General features: G+C 43.4%; 1 protein-coding gene across 1 annotated transcript in view; it reads left to right on the top strand.

Annotated features, from left to right (window-relative positions):
• RBP7 (retinol binding protein 7, cellular) overlaps window positions 1-5,290 on the top strand; it is a 27,140-nt gene extending 21,850 nt beyond the window's left edge. Inside the window, exons 4-5 of the mRNA XM_006885904.1 lie at window positions 941-1,042; window positions 5,240-5,290. Coding sequence (XP_006885966.1) covers window positions 941-1,042; window positions 5,240-5,290 — 153 coding nt within the window. The remainder of the gene's footprint in view (window positions 1-940; window positions 1,043-5,239) is intronic.
• The last annotated feature ends 13,940 nt before the right edge of the window (window positions 5,291-19,230 follow it).

The raw sequence follows: 19,230 nt of genomic DNA, 5'->3' as shown, positions 1-19,230 counted from the left end.
TTCCATCTCTTTGCTGTTGTGAACAATGCAGAAATAAACATAGGTGTGCATGTATCAGTTTTGGTGGAAGTTCTGCTTTCTTTAGGATATATTCCCAGTGGTGCAATTGCTAGGTCAAATGGTTATTCTATTTCCAACTTTTTAAGAACACGCTGTACTGCTTCCATAGTGGTTGCATCATTATACACTTCCATCAGCAGTGTAGAAGGGTTCTAGTTTCTCCACAACCTTGTCAGCATTTGTTTTTTGTTGCTCTGTTGAACTTTGCTATTGTTACTGGGGTGAGAAGAGATCTCATAGTTGTTTGTATTATTATTTCCATTCTGGTTGTCCTATTTCCTTTAATCTAGTTTCCCTGCTCTCTTACAGTCTAATATTTGTTTTAGTTTCCCTGCTCTCTTACAGTCTTATTTTTGTTTTAAGTTTAGTTTAGTTTAGTCTCATATAGGCTTTTGGGTGTGTTTTTGTTTTTGTTTTTTAATAGAACACAGATATACTAGGGAGTCTTCCAGTCTCAGCTAGTCCAGTTGGTCTGGTTTTCGTTTTGTTTATGTATCTGGGCAGTTGAGGTTCTGTTCTGCATTTTTCTCCCATCCTATTTTGGTCCTGATTAGAGTGGACAGTCATGGCAGCAGAGTGCCATAACATCCCAGACTCTTAGTTTCAGAGTGCAAATGTGACATCTTTCTTAGAAATACTTAATGATCCTAGGGAGCTCTGGTAGCTTAGTGGCAAGATGCTGCACTGCAATCCCAGAGGTACACGGTTCAAATCCACCAGATGCTCTGCTGGAGAAGGAGGGCAATCTCCTCCTGTACCAGTCAGATCTGATTTGATGGTACATGTAAAATAATACAATTTAAAAAAAAGGAAATACTTAATGATCCTGCCAGCATTTTTCTCTCTCTGACTCTTCCTCTTTGCCTTTTCTCCTCTCCAGAGTTTAGTTACCTGGGACAATGACAGACTCACCTGCATCCAGAAGGGAGAAAAGAAGAACAGAGGTTGGACCCATTGGCTCGAAGGGGATAAACTCCACCTGGTACTTTCCATGCTTTATTCTTATTATTTATGAGATGACACAGTATTAAAGAAAGCATTAAACCACAGCCAATAGTCCCCTTTGCATGTCACCGTTTTGGTCACTTACCAGAATGTGCAGCTGGCGTGTTCTTTGGAGGCAAGATTGACGAGGCTTCACCTTATATAATTTGAGTATGTTGCTAGGAGGTGCTATTCCTTGGAGAAGGACATGATGCTGGGAAGGGTGGAGGGTCGGCAAAGGAGAGGAAGACAATCAAGTGGTTGGCATGGTGACTGCTGCAACGGATCCTTGTTTGTCAGGAAGTGAGGTGCTGACGCAGGATAGAACAGTGTTCAGATCTGTTGTTCATAGAGTCGATATGAGTTGTATTTGACTCGACAGCACCTAACAACAAGAACAATAATCAGAATATTCTGTATCTTCATTGAACAAAACATTTCCCAGGTTTCAAAATGTTTTCTCTGTTGAATTCACCATGTAGTTATTATACACATGTAAATTGATTGCTGGCCAGCTGGAACTAACTCAAGCTGACCTCCATGGAGTTTCTTCCACCCCCACCCCTGTGGGGTTTCTGAGGCTGTAAATTGCACCAGAAGACGTTGCCCATCTTTCAGCTAAGGAGTCACTGGTGGATTTGAACTGCCAGAGAGGCATGGCCTTTGGGTTTGTAGCACAACTCTCTATAGACCACACCACCAATTGTTAGTTGCTATCAAGTCAGCTACAACACATAGAGACCCTATGAACAACAGATACAAACCATTCTCTATCTTGTGCCATGGATTTGACACAGTTACTACCACAATGGGCTTGACAGAGATCATGAGGACCTTACCAGAACACTCTATTAAATGTCTGTAATAGGATAGAAAACTGGTGGCATAATTTTCCATCAGGTTAATGAGTTGTCATTTTACTCCCTTAGTTTAATGACAGAATTTTATACAACCAATGACTTATTCATTGCAAATACCTCTTATAAGAAACATAAATGGCAATTATACCCATGAACTTCTTCTGATGGTATGTGCAGGAGTCTGATTGATTACATCTGTGGAAGGAATCATTGGAGAAGCTCAATGTCAAAACGAGGCCAGGTTATGACTATGGAACAGATCATCAACAACTCATATGCAAATTCAAACTGAAGCTAAAGAGGGCTCAGTCAAATCCAAAAGAACCAAAATTTGACTTTGAGTCTATGCCACCTGAGTTTAAACACCAGCTCCGGAACAGGTTCAAGGCCTTGAACACTAATGATCAAAGACTGGATGAGCTATGGAAGGATATCAATAATATCATCCATGAAGAATGCATAGAGTCATTACAGAGGAGGAAGAAAAGACTGAAATGGATGTTGGAAGAGACTCTGAATATTGCACTAGAATGCCAAGAAACCAAAGCAAAGGGAAGAAATCAGGAAGTCAAGGAGCTGAACAGAGGATTTCAAAGGGCAGCTCGGGAAGACAAAGCAAAGTACTTTAATGAAATGAGCTGGAGTCAGAAAACCAAAGTGATGATCTCACTTGACATTTATTAAGGTGAAGGAACTGTGGAATAAATTCAAGCCTTGAGTTGCAATACCTATAGATGCTATGGGCAGAATACTACATTAAAAGAAGACAAAAGGAGTATACAGAATCATTGTACAAGAAAGAATTGGCCGACACAGAAGAATTTCTTGAAACAGTATATGATCAGGAGGCAGTGGTGATGAAGGAGGAAGTCCAAGCTTCTCTGAAGGCACTGGCAGAAAATAAAGCCCTAGAAATTGATGATGCCAAATGACATATTTGGATGTGCTCACCAAATTATACCACGAAATCTGGAGGAGAGCTACCTGGCCAACTGACCAGAAGATATCTATATTCCCATTCCTAAACAAGGTGATCCAACAGTGTAAAAATTATTGAATATTATCACTAATATCACATTCAAGCAAAATCTTGCTGAAGATTATTAAAAAAATGTCTGGAATAGTACATTGACAGAGAACCACCAGAAGTACAGGCTGGGTTTAGAGGCTGTGGCACTAGAGATATCATAGCCAATGTCAGATGGATCTTGGCTGAAAGCAGAGTACCAGAGGAATGTGTATGTTTCATTGACTACACATAAAAATCATTTGGCCATGTGGATCACAACAAATTGTGGTTAACCTTGAGAAGAATGGGAATCCCAGAACACTTGATTGTGCTCGTGCAAAACCTGTTCTTGGACCAGGAAGCAGTTGTCAGATCAGAGCAAGGAAACACTGCATGGCTCAAAAACAGAAAAAGAGTGCACCAAGGATCTAGCCTGTCTCCATACCTCTTCAATCTGTATACAGAAAATATTACTGGACTTTACGAGGAGGAATGTAGCATCAGGATTAGAGGAAGACTCATTAGCAACCTCCGTTATGCCAATGACACATCCTTGCTTGCCGAAACTGAAGTGTTTGCTGCAGAGGCTCAAGATTCTTACCACTGGGTCAATTGACAGCACCATGATAGATGGAGAAGAAAGTGAGATTGTTAGCAATTTCAACTTACTCTGATCCACAATCAACATTTTTGCTACCAGCAGTCATGAAACCAAAAGGTTGGGGAAATCTGCTGTCAGAGACCTCTCCAAAGTGCTTTAGCGATGATGTCAGTACACCACAGTCATCGCAGTTACTTGCTATGCATCAAAGAGTTGTACAGTGACTAAGGATGACAGAAGTATTGATGCCTTCGAGCTGTGGTGCTGGAGAAGAGTCTTGAACATATCATGGACTGCCAAGAAAACAAACAAGTCTGTCTTGGAGAGGGTGAAACCAGGCTGCTTCTTGGAGGCAAGAATTTTGAAGCTTCACCTAACATACTTGGGGCACGTAGCCAGAAAGGACTAGTCCTTGGAAAAGGACACAATACTTGGAAGGGTGGGCAGATAGTGGAGGAAAGGAAGACCCTGGAGGAGATAGATTGACATAGTACCTGGGGTAATGGGAGTAGATGTGTTGGAGACAATGAGACTGGCTCAGGATAGGGCAGGGTTCAGAGCTGTTGTACATAGGGTTGCTAAGAGTTGCAGGTGACTTGAGGGCACATAACAACAACAACATTGTGTGAACTCCTATCCATACACAGAGCTTTTGGCAGTGACTTACTCCTTAGGACGAGTTCCTAGATAGTGTCACTGATGGCAGAGGTGTCATTGCCTCTTTCTACTTTGCTGCCCTCCTCACTTCCAGAAGATGTTCCTGTTTACCAGACCACCAGCACTACCCCAAGGTCCAAGTTACAATTCAATCTAATCAATAATTTTAAATTATAATTCAGAAGATAGAAAATTCCACCTCAGGGTTTAATCATGGCTTTTAACATGAGAATTCCTTCCTACCAAACATATTATAATAAAACCAGACCAGTTGCTGCCAAGTGGATTCTGACTCATGGCCAATTGTGTGGGCCAGGGAGAACTGGGCTGCCTGGGATTTTCAAGGGCTGATTCTTCCAGGGAGATCCAGGACTTTCCTTCCAAGACAACTCTGGGTGAACATGAACTCCACCCTTCCAGTAAGCAGCCAAGTACGTTAAACACTGGTACAGAATAGCTCACACCAATCAAGTAATTGTTTGTGCCCAATTCCATTGTAAAATCTTTTAAATGCATTATTTGCTTAGCCTGTATCAAAATCTTATGAAAGGGTAGTACTTGCTTGCAAATAGAAAAGGGAGATTTTTACAATTCTCCAAGGCTGAGACTGCAGTTTCAAACCCGACTCTGCGCTCTCAACTCCAGCTGCCTTTGTTCCTTACTCTACATAAGAGTGGGGAGTCCTAGTGGTCTAGGGGGTAGGGAGATGTGTTGCTAACTCAAAGGCAACCAGTTCTAATCCAATTGTTCCAGGAGAGAGGGATGGGCCATCTCCTCTTGTGCCATTCACATTCAGACTTGACAGGAATAACTTGAACATTTGTTGATACATGAGATTATGTAAGTTCCAGGAAAACAAAATTAGAACATGAGCTGTATATGGTAGTCTTCTACTGTAAAAGGATCTGAAGAGATTTCTGACCTGTAAACTTAAAGGAATATTGCCACTACAAAAATGCTCTATGAAACTACAAAGAAAATACAAATGTGTGAGGATTTTTGATGAAATATGAGGGTCCTCACACGGGTTTTCACATACACTTCAACAACTGTCTTCTTTTCCTCTAGGAAATGTTCTGTGAGGGCCAACTGTGCAAACAGACATTCCAGAGGGCCTGACTGGTACCCACCGGAGTCCACTTGAGGCTGCAGTTGAATGCTGGATTCTTATCCAGAATGAACGAAGCTTAATCTACCCTGGCTTGGTGATGGGACCTTGTGATCTAGGAGATTTAATGGAGCCAAAACCAGAAGTTCTTTGGATTGTCAAGAAATGGATCAGTTCCAATAAAACTGTCCAACTGACCCTGGTGTTTTCCTTTCTAGATTTCACATAGCCCAGTATCTAGCGTAGCAGCATAGAGCTCTGGGGGTGCGTCCCTAGAGAGTTCCCAAAGCCACACCTGTCTACAGGAGTGGAGAGAAGTACTGGGAGCCCTGAGAACACATCCTCTCATTGCCATCAAATTGACTGACCCATCAGGGTCTAGCCGTCCAGAGTGTACTGCACCACATCACCAGTGCTCTTTGTGAGAGGGCACAGGAGCGATGGGCCAGTAGTGGCGTTCAATGGGTCCAGGGCAGTGAGGTCACCTTTAACCTAAGACCTGAAGCACAGGGAGACATTGGCCAAGTGTTGGAGCAACTGGCAAGTCCTGCTAGTGAAGCACTAGCGGTGAGTTGGAGTGATGGACTAGAAAGGTCACGTTAGTGGACGCACAAGGGTTGGGAGAGGGAAAGACGACAGAGGAGACTGTGGTGAAGGACCCAGGATTCCAGAGGGTTGGTTGTACTGCCGAGTTAAAGCCAACTCATAGCTGACCCTCCAGTGGGTTTTCAGAGGCAGCAAATCACGTGAGAGAAGACTGCCCATCCTTCTCCCGCAGAGCAGCTGGTGGATTCACATCGTGTGCAAAGCAGCTTCTTACCATTAGACTACCAGAGCTGCCGGACTCCAGGTTAAAGAGTTAAAATTTTGTCCCCAAAGTATTAAGAAGATGGGGGTGGGTATTTCATAGGGAATCTACATCATGGCTAGATCTGCTAGGACAGAAGAGGGAAGGAAGGATCATAAGCTGGGAGGACAAGTTGAGAGGCAGCTTAGAAAGTTGTGGTAGAAACCTAAGTCTGAGAGGTTGGTCAGGAGCGCCCAGGGCCGAGGTCTCAAATAAGGGGGAAAACCCATGTGGCTACTTGGGACTGCATAGAAATGGTCCATTACGGAGGAAATTGACTCCTTGATCTGAGGTGGTAGACGAGCTGTAAGAATGATGGAAGTGAGGGGGCTTGGGAAGGGGCCCTGATTCTGGTTTGAGGATCTTCTTCTCTTTTGCCAACCTTTTTTTTGCCAACTCTTTTGCCTCCTTTCTAAGCATGATGTCACTTTCCAAGGCCTCTCCTTAGCAACATGTCTAAAAAATATGTGAGGTGAAGTTTTGCCATTTTGCCTCCAAGGAGCTCTCTGGCTGCTGTTTACCCAACACATACCTGTTTGTCCTTTTGACAATCCATACGATATTCAGTGCTCCAACACCACAACACAGAGGCATCAATTATTCTGTCATCCTTATTCATTATCCGGCTCTCAGATGCATAACAAATGACTGAAAAGACCATGATTTGAATCATGCACACCTTAGATCTCAAACTGCCATGATTTCCTCTCAGTGATTTGGAGAAGTTCCTGACTCCAGACTTTCCCAGAACAACATGTCTCCCGATCTCCTAACTGCTGGCACCATGTAAGCGATTCGGAGAGGTTCCTGACTACACATTTTTCTACTGCAATAAGTCTCCTGAGTGGCGAGCTCTGGTGGCCTAGTGGCAAGAAGGTGTACTGCAATCCCAGAGGTGCACGGTTCAAATCCACCAGATGCTCTGCTGGAGAAGGAGGAACAATCTCCTCCTGTACCCGTCAGATCTGATTTGACGGTACACGCACACAAAATAAAAAAAAAAAAAAAAAAAAAGTCTCCTGAGCTCCTGACTATGGATCCAAGTAAGATGAAGTTGTTAACAGTTTCATCCTTTTCTCCATTTGTCCGGTGGTGAGAAATTTTATTTCTTTAATGTTGAGATGCAATTCAAGGTTGTATTCTTTGATTTTTTTTTGCAGAAAGTGCTTCAAGTCATCCTCATTTTCAGCAAGCGAGGTTGTATATCTGCATAACATAGCTTATTGATGAGTCTTCCTCTAGCCCTGATGCCACATTCTTCTTCACAGAGTCTCAAATTACTTCTCAAGTAATTTTCTCAGCATACAGATCAAATATTTATGGAGAGTGGATACACCCCTGATGCACACCTTTCTTAATTTTAAGCCATATTATTGTTGAATACTGTCAAGTCAGAACCGACCCATTGCTGACCCTCCAGTGGTGTTTAAGAGACAATAAATTACTCAAGAGGAGTTTAAACCACGTAGATGATAGAAGAATCTATGCCTTTGAGTTGTGGTGCAGGAGAAGAATATTGAACATACCATGGACTGCCAAGAAAATAAGCAGGTCCGACTTGGAAAGGGTGAATCTAAGTTTTTTCTAGAGCTTAGGATTTTGAAGCTCTGTCTTACATACTTTAGGCACATGGCCAGGAGGGACCAGTCCTTGGAGAATTACATCGTGCTCATAAGGGTGGAGGGACAGCACAAGAGAGGAAGACCCTGGATGAGACGGATTGACATAGTAACTGGGGCGATGAGGTAAGGTGTGTTGGAGTCAGTGAGACTGTCTCAGGACAGGGCAGGCTTCAGAGCTGCTGTACGTAGGGTCACTATGAATCCTGGACGACTTGATGGCACATAACAACAACAGTGCTCCATACAGATTACAGTCTTGGAAACCCTAAGCAACAGTTTTCTATTCTGCCTGTGAGCTGGATCACTGTAAGCTGGAATTAGCCCAACAACAGTGGTTTTTTGTTTTCGTGAAAAGTCCCTGAGTGGTACAGTTAACACATTTGCCTCATAACCAAAAGGCTGAAAGTTTAAGGCCACATAGAGGAGCCGTGGAAGAAAGACCCATCAATCTGCTTCCTAAAAGTCAAGCCCGGGGGAGCTCTGGTGGCCTAGTGGCAAGGAGCTGCAACTACAATCCCAGAGGCGCACTGTTCGAATCCACCAGATGCTCTGCCGGGGAAGGAGGGACAATTTCCTCCTGTACCAGTCAGATCTGATTTGACGGTACACTCATACACACAAAAAAATAATAATAATAATTTAAAAAAAAGTCAAGCCCCTCTCATTCTACTTGGACACATAAGGGGTGCCCATCAGCTGGAGTTGACTCAATAACAACTGGGTTTTGGTGCCTGCCAAAGGTGGGCTGTGCAGGAGGCAGTTGAACAGACATGTCTAGGTTGTCATACACATCAGATATTGAAGCCATGGACATGAATGAAACTATTCAGAATATTTGGCTTGAAGTAAGAAAAGAGTGATCTGAGTGTTGGAGAAAGAAACAAAGATACAGTGAGAGAAGGAACTGTGTTCAAGGACGCGGGAAATCAGGATAAGTCAAGGCTTGAGGACTTTGGTCCCACCCTGAATGTATCGTCACTACCACGCCTGCTGCTTGTACAGACATGTGAAGGGTTATGGTGTGAATTAGAGAGAAGGAATGCCACTTGTCAGTTGGTCACACTGTGGCCACTTTGATGCTAAAACTATTTCAAATACCATCAGGGTCACCCAAAGTAGACAAAAGAGGCACCAAATTTGAAATACAAAGCCTACAGGTTAGGGCAGGCTGTTGGTGGGGGTCTTTTCCTTCAAACTTCCCCCATCAAATTGCACGACCCTATACCAGCAGCCAGGAAATTAAAAGACAAGTTGTGTGGCCTAGTGGCAAGGAGCTGCAACTACAATCCCAGAGGCGAACGGTTCGAATCCACCAGATGCTCTGCCAGGGAAGGAGGGACAATCTCCTCCTGTACCAGTCAGATCTGATTTGATGATACACGCACACAAAAATAATAAAATAAAATAAATTTTTTTTAAAAAAGGCATCAACTCTTAAAAAAAAAAAAGACAAATTTCATTGAGTATATAATGGACTGCTAGGAGAAAAAACACGTTCATTCTGGAGAGGGTGAAGCCAGGCTGCTCCTTGGAGACAAGGATTCTGAAGCTTTGTCAGACATACTTTGGACATGTTGCAAGGAGGGACCAGTCCTTGGAGAGGGATGTCAACTTGGGAGGGTGGAGGGACAGCACAGGAGAGGAAGACCCTCAATGAGATGGATTGATTCCGTGACTGGGGTAAGGGGGATAAGTGTATCAGAGACAATAAGGTTGGCACAGGATAGAGCAGGGTTTAGGGCTCTTGTACATAGGGTTGTTGTGAGTAGCAGGCAACTGGATGTCACATAACAACAACAATAACATGATTAACCACCCCCATCCTCATTACTCTGCTCCTCCCCACCCTCTTGGATCCTCATAAACGTTTTTTAGTAATGGTCTTATACAGTATTTGTCCTTATGGGACTGAGTTAGCTCATTTAGTATAATGCTCTCCAGTTCCTCCCAAGTTAGGTAATGATTTACAAAATCATTGCTCCTGTCTGTACTTAGTATTCCATCATGTGAATGTACCATAATTCCTCAATCCGTTCAATTGTGGTTGGACATTTAGGCTGCTTTCATGTTCTTGTGATGGTGAATAACGCTGCTACAAACTTTGGTGTACAAGTCTCGATTTGTGCCTCAGTTCTCATTTTCTCGGAGTGTATTCCAAACAGTGGTATAGCTGGGTCATATGGAATTTTTATGTTCAGCTTTTTTGAGGAAACACCAAACAGCCTTCCAGAGTGGTTGTACCACTTTACAATTTGGCAGGCCTCTTTTACGGAAGATCTTATAAAAGTGTGCTGCCTTGAAACATCACCTAAAAAAAGCGCCACTTAAGAGAAGTCTAGGGTGAAGAACGAGCTTTGTAGGTGAACAGGGCAAGAGGTGTGAGGCAAAGGGAGAAATTGCAATGGCCCTGCGGTGAGGGCACAGTTGTGCTGGGAGGGCAGCAGAAGGGCGAGTGAACAAGGTGGAGAGGACCAAGGGGGCAAGCCTGAACTTTAGTTTTATCTGTTAAGACCCCAAACTTTGTTACCCTTGGGAGTAGGAGAATCCCCTGTTTTTGGTTTGTGTGGTGGTTGTTGTTGTTTTTTTTTAATGCAAACATTAGCTTTTATTGCTACAAAACTATTTCATAAAACAAATGATACAGAAATACATATGCAAGGATTTATTTAGTTGTGGAGAAGAAACTTTTGAAGAAACCTAAGATTTCAAATAAGTGATAACATCCTAAAATGTGAATTTTAATCATATCCACCACTTCATTGTGTAGAATACGAGTCGTTTTAGCTAAGGAGTGAGTCTGCCCACTTAGATGACATATTTCAGTTAAGCTTTGTTATTCTGATGAGCTTTCTCTAAGAATTCCTATAGTTTTTTAAAGCTCATTTGATGTCACCTTGCTTTCAGAAAATGCACATGGATTAGTATCTGCTTTCGTTAACCCAAAGAAGTCCAAAAAGGATTTTCACTTTTATGATAAAATGGGAAAAATGAAACTTAGCATGCAGTGTTTTGCAAGGGAGCCCTAACGAGGCACTCTCCGAGACGGAAGAGTGGCGCCACCAAGCTCCTTCCCTGGGAATTACAGCAAGTATCTCAGCATTAAACTGCCATATGACTTGGAACTGAATCTGGGACGTTAAATATGAACGTTACTTTTGGTTTTATGCACTATTTTGGTATAACTTATAGCCTATTTTCGGGGGCTTGGAACATCCAACTTTTCCCCCCCCCCGTATAAATGAACGGTGATTGTCTCCTTGCTTTACTCTATTTCAACTAGGGAAAGTTTTCATAGGAACATTCTTTTAGGTGGTGGGGAAAACTATGCCAATTTCAGCGTTAGGTTGTTTTCGTCAATCCTCCAAGGTTCTCGGTTATGGGAAAACTTTGATTGCAGGTCACAGGAATATAGTATCTGTCTTGCACAGCTTTGCCCCCTGCAGGCTGACTGGCTGCAGGCTAACTCCGCGGACTCTGGCTCATTTCGTCCTCCCAGACACCGTTCAGAGAACAAACAGATAATGCCTTGGAGAAAGTGCAGCCAGAGTGTTCCTTGGAGGCAAGGATGGAGAAGCTTCATCCCACATACTTTGGGCATATTGTTAGGAGAGGCTGTTCCTTTAAAGGGACATCATGATTGGAAAGACGGAGCATTCAGTGAAGGAGGGAAAGGCCTTCAATGAGACGATGCAGCATCTCTGGCAAGAGGCTCAAGTGTGTCAGGAATTATAAGGATGGTGCAGGATAGGACAGGGTTCAGATTTGTTGTCCATAGGGTCACTATGAGTCCTTTTTGTCTCGACAACACCTAACAGCAACAACAACAACAACAGCAGCAGGACTTGACTGAAAGCAGCAGAAGCAATCAATGACCTTTATCTGCCTTTCCTGTGAAAACGATGATGTTGGCTACTGTTGAGTCTCCTCAGTTCTTGGCATCCCCATGTCTGATTCCCACGACGGGCAGGGGTTAGGCTGCTGTGCACCACAGGATTTTCACTTGCTGGCTTGGCAGTAGATTTGCTGTTGTTGTTACAGACTCGTGTGTCCGAACTGACTGAGACGGTCAATCAATGCACAGGAGGAACGCGCCATCTTCCTCCCGAGGAATGCAGCACTTCCGGCAGGAGATTGCCAGATCTTTTTTCCTAGGCCACCTTCGGCTGGAAGTTCTTCTGAAACCTGCACAACATGGGTAGTTGCTGTGTATAAGGTGCATTGGCCTGAGAAGGCAAACACTCGGCTACTGCACCCAAGAGAGGTCTTATTTATGTAAGCCTGCCAAGTAATAGATGCAGAAGGAGAAAAAGATTAAGACCCCCATTGGTGGATGGTCACTACAAGAGAAGAAGACCTTCAAAAAGGTATATCAAAGGAAGCCCAGGTGGTCTAGTGGCAAGAAGCTGTGCTACAATTCCAAAGGCTCATGGTTCAAATTCACTAGATGTTCCACTGGAAAAGGAGGGGCAATCTCCTCCTGTGCCAGTCGGATCTGATTTGACAGTACACAAAAAGGAAAAAATATTTAAATGTGTAAAAAAAAATTATCAACACAGTGACTGTAAAATGGGCTCAAGGATATCAGAGATGATGAGGATGGCGCAGGACAGGCTAGGGTATGAATCTACTGTTTATAATATTGCTATGCATCATACACTAGAAGAAGTGATGACTTTGAGCTGTGGTGCTGGAGAAGAGTATTAAATCATGGACTGCTAGAACAAACAAGTTCATCCTGGAGAGGGGGAAACCAGGCTGCTCCTTGGAGGCAAGGATTCTGAAGTGCCATTTGACATACTCTGGGCATGTTGCAAGGAGGGACCAGTCCTTGGAGAGGCATGTCATGCTTGGGAGGGCAGAGGAACAGAACAAAAGAGGAAGATCCTGAATGAGCTGGATTAACTCAGTGACTACAGTAATGGAGAAGGGTGTTAGAGACAGAGAGGGTGGCACAGAATAGAGCAGGGTTCAGAGCTGTTGTGCACAGGGTTGCTATGAGTCACAAGCGACTCAACTGGCACTTAACAACATGGGTCATGGTGGACTCGATGGTACCTAATGACAACAATAAATGACAGGATAGTGAGCTGTTGGCGTAGCTCGTAGGGACTTGCGCTGCTAACCCAAATGTGGCCCTTCTAGCCCTCAAGTAGCTCCTTGGAAAAAAGATGAGCGATCTTCCCTCCAGTGATTCACAGCCTCCCACTGGGGAACCCACCGGAGGATCTACTGAGGGCCTGCTCCATCTCAAAAGCAATGCGTTCGTTTTGGAATGAAGGAATGGCCGGCAGTGATCACCAGATGTTTCCTCTCTCCTCTCCCTCCAACGACTCTAAGATATTTTTCGTCCTCTCTTTGGAAAAATGTCCCCACTTAACCAGCACAAAGAATCAAGATGTGGAAGTTGTTTTTCAGCTTGAACCTTCATTTTTAAACTTTTTTAAACTCATTCATTGGTGCGCATTTTCGTGCCTCCCTCTCCCCCAGTCGGCTGTGCAACGCACTTCTTGCTCCAGATTGTTGTCATACGTGTGATGCCTAATCATATCTTCCATTCAGACAGTTCTTCCCCTGCTCTGTTCCAGTGCAGTGTTCATTATCTATCCCCTCAAATCCATTAGGAACTAAGCCAAAAGATGGCTATCTGGTTCTTCAGACATGACACAAAAAGTGCTAAGTATTATTAGGAATGAGGCTCTGCAATGTGGCTTTCACTACCTGAGAGGCCTCTTGGGCTCTGTCAGCCACTATGGGGGAGGCAGGTGTCACACCCGCCGTCGGCCACCAGGGGGAGACCGGCCTCGATTTTTCTGGGCCACCTTGCTCCTAGGAAGGGGGTGGGGCTCCAGGCATGCGCATAAGCTTGGGAAGGGGGATGCAGCCACGTTTGGGGCTCATGGAAGTGACTGCAGGGTCCACGTGGACAGAGGAGGAGGGTGGTTCCTCTAGGGAGCCGACTACCTAGGAAGATACAATCCATGGCTGGAGAAGCCCGCCTAGAAAGCAGGGGGAGCCCCGCTGGGGAGAGGGCCTTTTGAGGTCCTTTTAGGGGGATGAGATGTTTGCCCATAAATGGCCCGTTCCAGGCTGCGGGAAAGGGGTGCGCAGAGCATGGCGTCGTAGCAGAACTACTAGAGCTCTGTGCTGGTGGCACCTGGGGTAGAGGGCTGGAGGATTTGCATTTGGGTGGTTGCGGCCTGGCGACCACTCCCCTCTGCTAGCTTGGGTCCGAGCAGAAGGCGCGAACGCGCGCCCCCTTGTGGGCCAGCCCCGCAGTCTCCCCTTCCAGCGGCGCTAGGGAAGGAGGGGAAGGAGGGAGTAATAGGAGGAGGGAGGGAGGACAGACAGAACAGGCGTGGAGGCAGAGACGTGCACAGACTTGGTTATTCATCTATAGACGCTGCTTTTCACTTTGCATCCTTGGTATCCCATCACCGGTGCCAATAAATTCCCTCCCATCTTGCAGGTTGTGAGAAAATAACCCAGTTATTGGTAGGCATTGGTGTTTGAGTGCTAAAATTCATGCCTCCAGAGTAGGAGTCGTGGATTGGATTCCTGGCAAAGCACTTTACGCGCCACCCCTCATCCTCCACCAACACTTTTGTTGTTTGGAAATAAAAGAAGCTAACTTCACTACTGTTCACAAGTGTTGATGATTAGAAGCATTTTATCACAATTATCTAGACCGCATTCAACACCGCAAACATTTATGGTGGTTAGGTGTCATCGAGTCCAGTGTGACTTACAATGACTCTATTAACAGACCTAAATCTAGTCCTTTCCTGTGCCCTCCTCCTCATCTCGGAAACACGTGAGCTCATTGCTGCAGTCACTGGTCAATCCATCTCCTTAAGGGTCTTTCTCTCTTTCGTTGACCCTCCTCCACGTCCTCCATCTAAGCATGATAACCCTTGCCTCTCCAAATAACATGTTCAAAGTATGAGAGACGAAGCTTCACCATCCTTGCCTCTAAGGAGCGCTCTGGCTGCACTTTTCCCAAAATACATCTGTTGTTCTTTTGGCAGTCCATGGGATAGTCAATGCTCTTCTCCAAAACTACAACTCAAAGGCGTCAATTCTTCTTTCATCCTTATTCACTGTCCAGCTCTCAGATGAATGGAAAATGATTGAAAAGACCATGACCTGAAGCACATGCAGCTTAATCTAATATTATCATTCTTCAGAATTTTGGAGACATCCGTGACAGCAGACTTGCCCAAAGCAACATGTCTCCTGATCTCCTGACTGCTTGTATGAAGGTTGTTGATTGTGTATCCAAGATGAAATCATTGACAGTTTCAATCCTCTATCTATCATGATGCTGTCTCTTGGCTCTGCGGTGAGTACCTTTGTTTTCTTGATATTGAGATGTAATCCCTATTAAGGCTCTCTGCAGCAAGCATTTCAAGTCTTCTTCACTTTCAGCAAACAAGGTTGTGTCATCTGCATAGTGCAGGTTGTTGATGAGTCTTCCTCTGAATCCTTATGCTGCATTCCTCTTCATAGAGTCCAACTTCACAAATTATTTGTTCAACACACAGATTGAAGAGGTATGGAGGAAGGGTACAACCCTGACACATACCCTTCCTGATTTTAAACCATGCAGTGTTCCCTTACTCTGTTTGGACAACAGCTTCTTGGTCTAGGTCTAGGTTTCCCATTAGCACAGTTAAGTGCTTTGGGCTTCCCATTCTTCTCCATGTTAGCCATGGTTTGTTGTGATCTACATAGTCAAATGCCTTTGCATAGTCAATAAAGTACAGAGGGGTCCACTATGTATCATTCTCATCTCTCCTGGCTATTAAGTCTGATCCAACTCAGAGCTGACTCTTCACTGGGTTTCCGTGACCATGCATCTTCCTCCTGCTGAGATGCTGGTGGATCTGAGCCACTACAGGGTCAGCCGAGCAGCACTAATCCCTACTGATTTGCCCCCAGTGCTCCCTTATGTATATAACGAGTCTCTGGAAGCTTGCAACAAAAATAATTTATTTTTTTTTATTACTTTTGTTGTGTGTACCATCTAATCGGGCTGTGATCCTTTGGCCAGAGAGCATGATGCTGTGTACGTGGGAGTTGTGTTGTGTTGTGCTGTGGCTCCCCGATTAAACAAGCATGGAAGGAGGAGTGGCGTCCACTTCCATAATAGCTTGCCTCTGGAAACCCTATGAACCTGGAGAGGATGAAAGGCACCCAAGCGTCGAGGACTCTCCTTCATAGGGTCGCCATGAGTCGCCTGTGACTCGAAGGCACTTAATAACAACCGTCAAATCAGATCCAACTGGCACAGGAAGAGATTGCCCCTCCTTCTCCAGCAGAGCATCTGGTGGATTGGAACTGCATGCCTCTGGGATTGCAAAAAATAATTTTAAATATGAGTGGTGACATTAATAGAAAATATTCTGACATTGAATTAATTTGTAATCTAATTTAAAAGATCATACCAAAAGCAGGAGAGAGATTTTTAATAAAAGCAATGAATAGACTCTGAAGTTGATTGATAATCCAATTAATGAAAGAGGGCTTAAATTTCTGGATGTTACATAGAATACTGATAGTGTGGGAGTTAACAGAAAATATAACAGTGTCCTAACAACAAAACCAACTAGTGAATTTGTGTCATCAATTCAAAGAGTATTATTGTTAAGGACAGCAGGAGGAAATGTAAAATGTCCTGAAATCATACAGCTCATCTCTAAAATGATACAGAGCTATTCACAAATTTTAAAATACCCTTTCAATGTACATGGGCTTTTAAAAATTTTTATTTTATTATTTTTTGTGTGTACTGTCAAATTGGATCTGACTGGTACAGGAGGAGATTGCCCCTCCTTCTTCAGCAGAGCATCTGGTGGATTCAAACCACTCAAAGTATATGTTTTTACTGATAATAAGTTGTGAAACCGAAAAAAACTTTCTTCAACTATCAGTCATAAAAAGAAATTCTTCAAACTCTGGTGGCCTAGTGGCAAGAAGTTGCACTGCAATACCAGGGTCACGCAGTTCAAATCCACCAGAGCCTCGGCTGGAGAAGAAAAGGCAATTTCCTTCAACAGTGAGATCTGATTAGACGGTATGCACAAAAACGTAATTTAAAAAAAAAGAAGAAATTCTTCTCCCAACTCCGTTAGAGAAAAGAATGATTTAATTTTAGAATCTCTCCAATGAATGATAATACAAAATTGTCCTTAAAAAAAAATTTAAACTCATTGCCATTGAGTTGGAACCAATTCATAGTCAATCCTCAGTGGGTTTTCAGAGGCTGTAAATCATATGGGAAGAGAGTGACTCTCTTTCTCCTGATGGGACGTTGGTGGATTCGAACCTGCAGAGAGGCACTGCTGTCTTTGGGTTCGCAGCACAATTCCCTAGGGACTCCACCACCAGTCATCCTAAGAAGAGGCAAAGGGTATGCTGTAGGAAAAAATGATAAATTGTTATTGGCAGTTACTAAATATTATTATGTTTCTGGTTTTGTAGGCTCTTTTCTCATTCTAAATATTCACATTTGTTACTAATTTGTATTCTCTTTCTTGAAGAGGAACACACCTCCCCCCACTTATTTATGCTTCAAGCACAATAAAATCTAGATGCAGTATGCAGTATGTTTTAAAATTAAAATGCTAATCATACTATTTATTTATTCATTTTGAGAAGAAGCTGTCATTTAGCTTTCTGACTCTAAGGGTTGATGATAATGGGATTTTTTTAAAGAATACAAGCTTACTAAACCATATGCTTAGTATATCATTCTGCAATTATTTTGAGACACTTTTAAAATATCAAACACTTTAAAGATAGTATTAATATAGAAGATTGAAAAGAATTTGGATCTTACTTTGAAGCAGAATGTAAAATGTGATGTTTCATGCTCGTTAGAAACTAAAGATTTTAAGAAGATTGTTTACCACAACATGATGCCTATTTCTTAATCATTTCTCTTGCCTTCACTCATCCCTTCTCCACAACCACTAATATTTACGTGGAGATCTATCTGTTTCTATCAGAACAAATTGTGTCCCAGCTCCAAGGGTGAAACAAGTGGTTCAGATAAGCTGGTGAATTTGTTAAATGTTACTCCTATATGACCTGTGGTGGTCTCATTTGGCTGGAGAGATTGGGAAAGACAAGTTCTCCTCCTTGGACAGCTCAAGGGAGGAGGCAAACCCATCATGATGCTCATTTCATCTGAGCACGCCACAGGGAGTCAGCCAGAGGGGAAAACAGATCCTACAGGAAGCAGAGAGAAAAGTCAAGATGAAACTTCCATCCACTGTTGAATCATGGGAACAAGCCTAACCTGAAAGGCTACTTCTTCACTTTATAATCATGTAAATAAATAAATTCTCTTTATTGTTTACACCAGTTTGAGACATATGTTTCTTTTACTTATATTGAAGGTCCTAAGAAATAAACACTGTTGCTGTTGTTGTTATGTGCCATGGAGTCAAGAGCAACTCATAGCAAACCCATGTACAATAGGTCTGAACTCTGCCCTATCCTGAGCCAGAGTCATTGACTCCAACACACCTAACCCTCTTACCCCAATTTCTGTGTCAATCCATTTCATCAAGAGTCTTTATCTCCTGTGCTGTCCGTCCACCCTTCCAAATACGATGTCCTTCTCCAAGGACTGGACTCTTCTGGTTGTGTGTCCAGAGTATGTTAGACAGACCTTCAAAATACTAGCCTCCAAGGAGAAACTTGGTTTCACCCTCTCCAATACAGACTTGTTTGTTCTCTTGGCAGTCCATGGTATATTCACTACTCTTCTCTAGCACCACAACTCAAAAGCATCAATTCTTCTCTCACCCTTAGCATTGCCAAGCTCTCTGATGTTGTTGTTATGTGCCATCAAGTTGCCTGCGACCCATAGTGACCTTCCTGAGCCATTCTCACCAGCTCTGACACACTAACTCCAATTGCCCCAGTTGCTGTATCAGTTTGTTTCATCCTAGGGTCTTCCTCTCTTGCACTGTTCCTACATCCTTCTAAGCATGATGTCCTTCTCCAAGAACTGGTATCTCCTAGCCACATGTCCAAAGCATGTGAGGCAGAGCTTCAAAATCCTAGCCTCCAAGGAGAAACTTGATTCCAGCCTCTCCAAGACAAACTTATTTGTTTTCTTGGCAGTCCATGGTATGTTCAAGACTCTTCTCCAGCACCACAACTCAAAGGCATCAATTTTCTGTCATCCATAGTCATTGTCCAGATCTCTGAAGCATATCAAGTAATTGCAAAGACCATGGCCTGCATCAGGCACACCTTAGCTTCTAGACTGACATTGTTGCTCTTCAGTACTCTGGAAAGGTCCCTGACTTCCCCAGTGCAATTAATCTTTTGATTTCCTGACTGACTGATGGCACCAAGAATGTTAATTGTGGAGCCAAGCAAGCTGTAATTGTTAACAACTTCAATCTCTTCTTCATCTATTGTTATGCTGCCAAATAGTCCAGTGGTGAGCATCTTTTTCTTCTTGATG

The sequence above is a fragment of the Elephantulus edwardii genome, unplaced genomic scaffold (genome assembly GCF_000299155.1).
Source record: "Elephantulus edwardii isolate Elephantulus edwardi_28Jun2011 unplaced genomic scaffold, EleEdw1.0 scaffold00045, whole genome shotgun sequence".
Lineage (NCBI taxonomy): Eukaryota > Metazoa > Chordata > Mammalia > Macroscelidea > Macroscelididae > Elephantulus > Elephantulus edwardii.
Note: the sequence above shows the minus strand (reverse complement) of the source record. Positions and strands in the feature narration are given on the sequence as shown.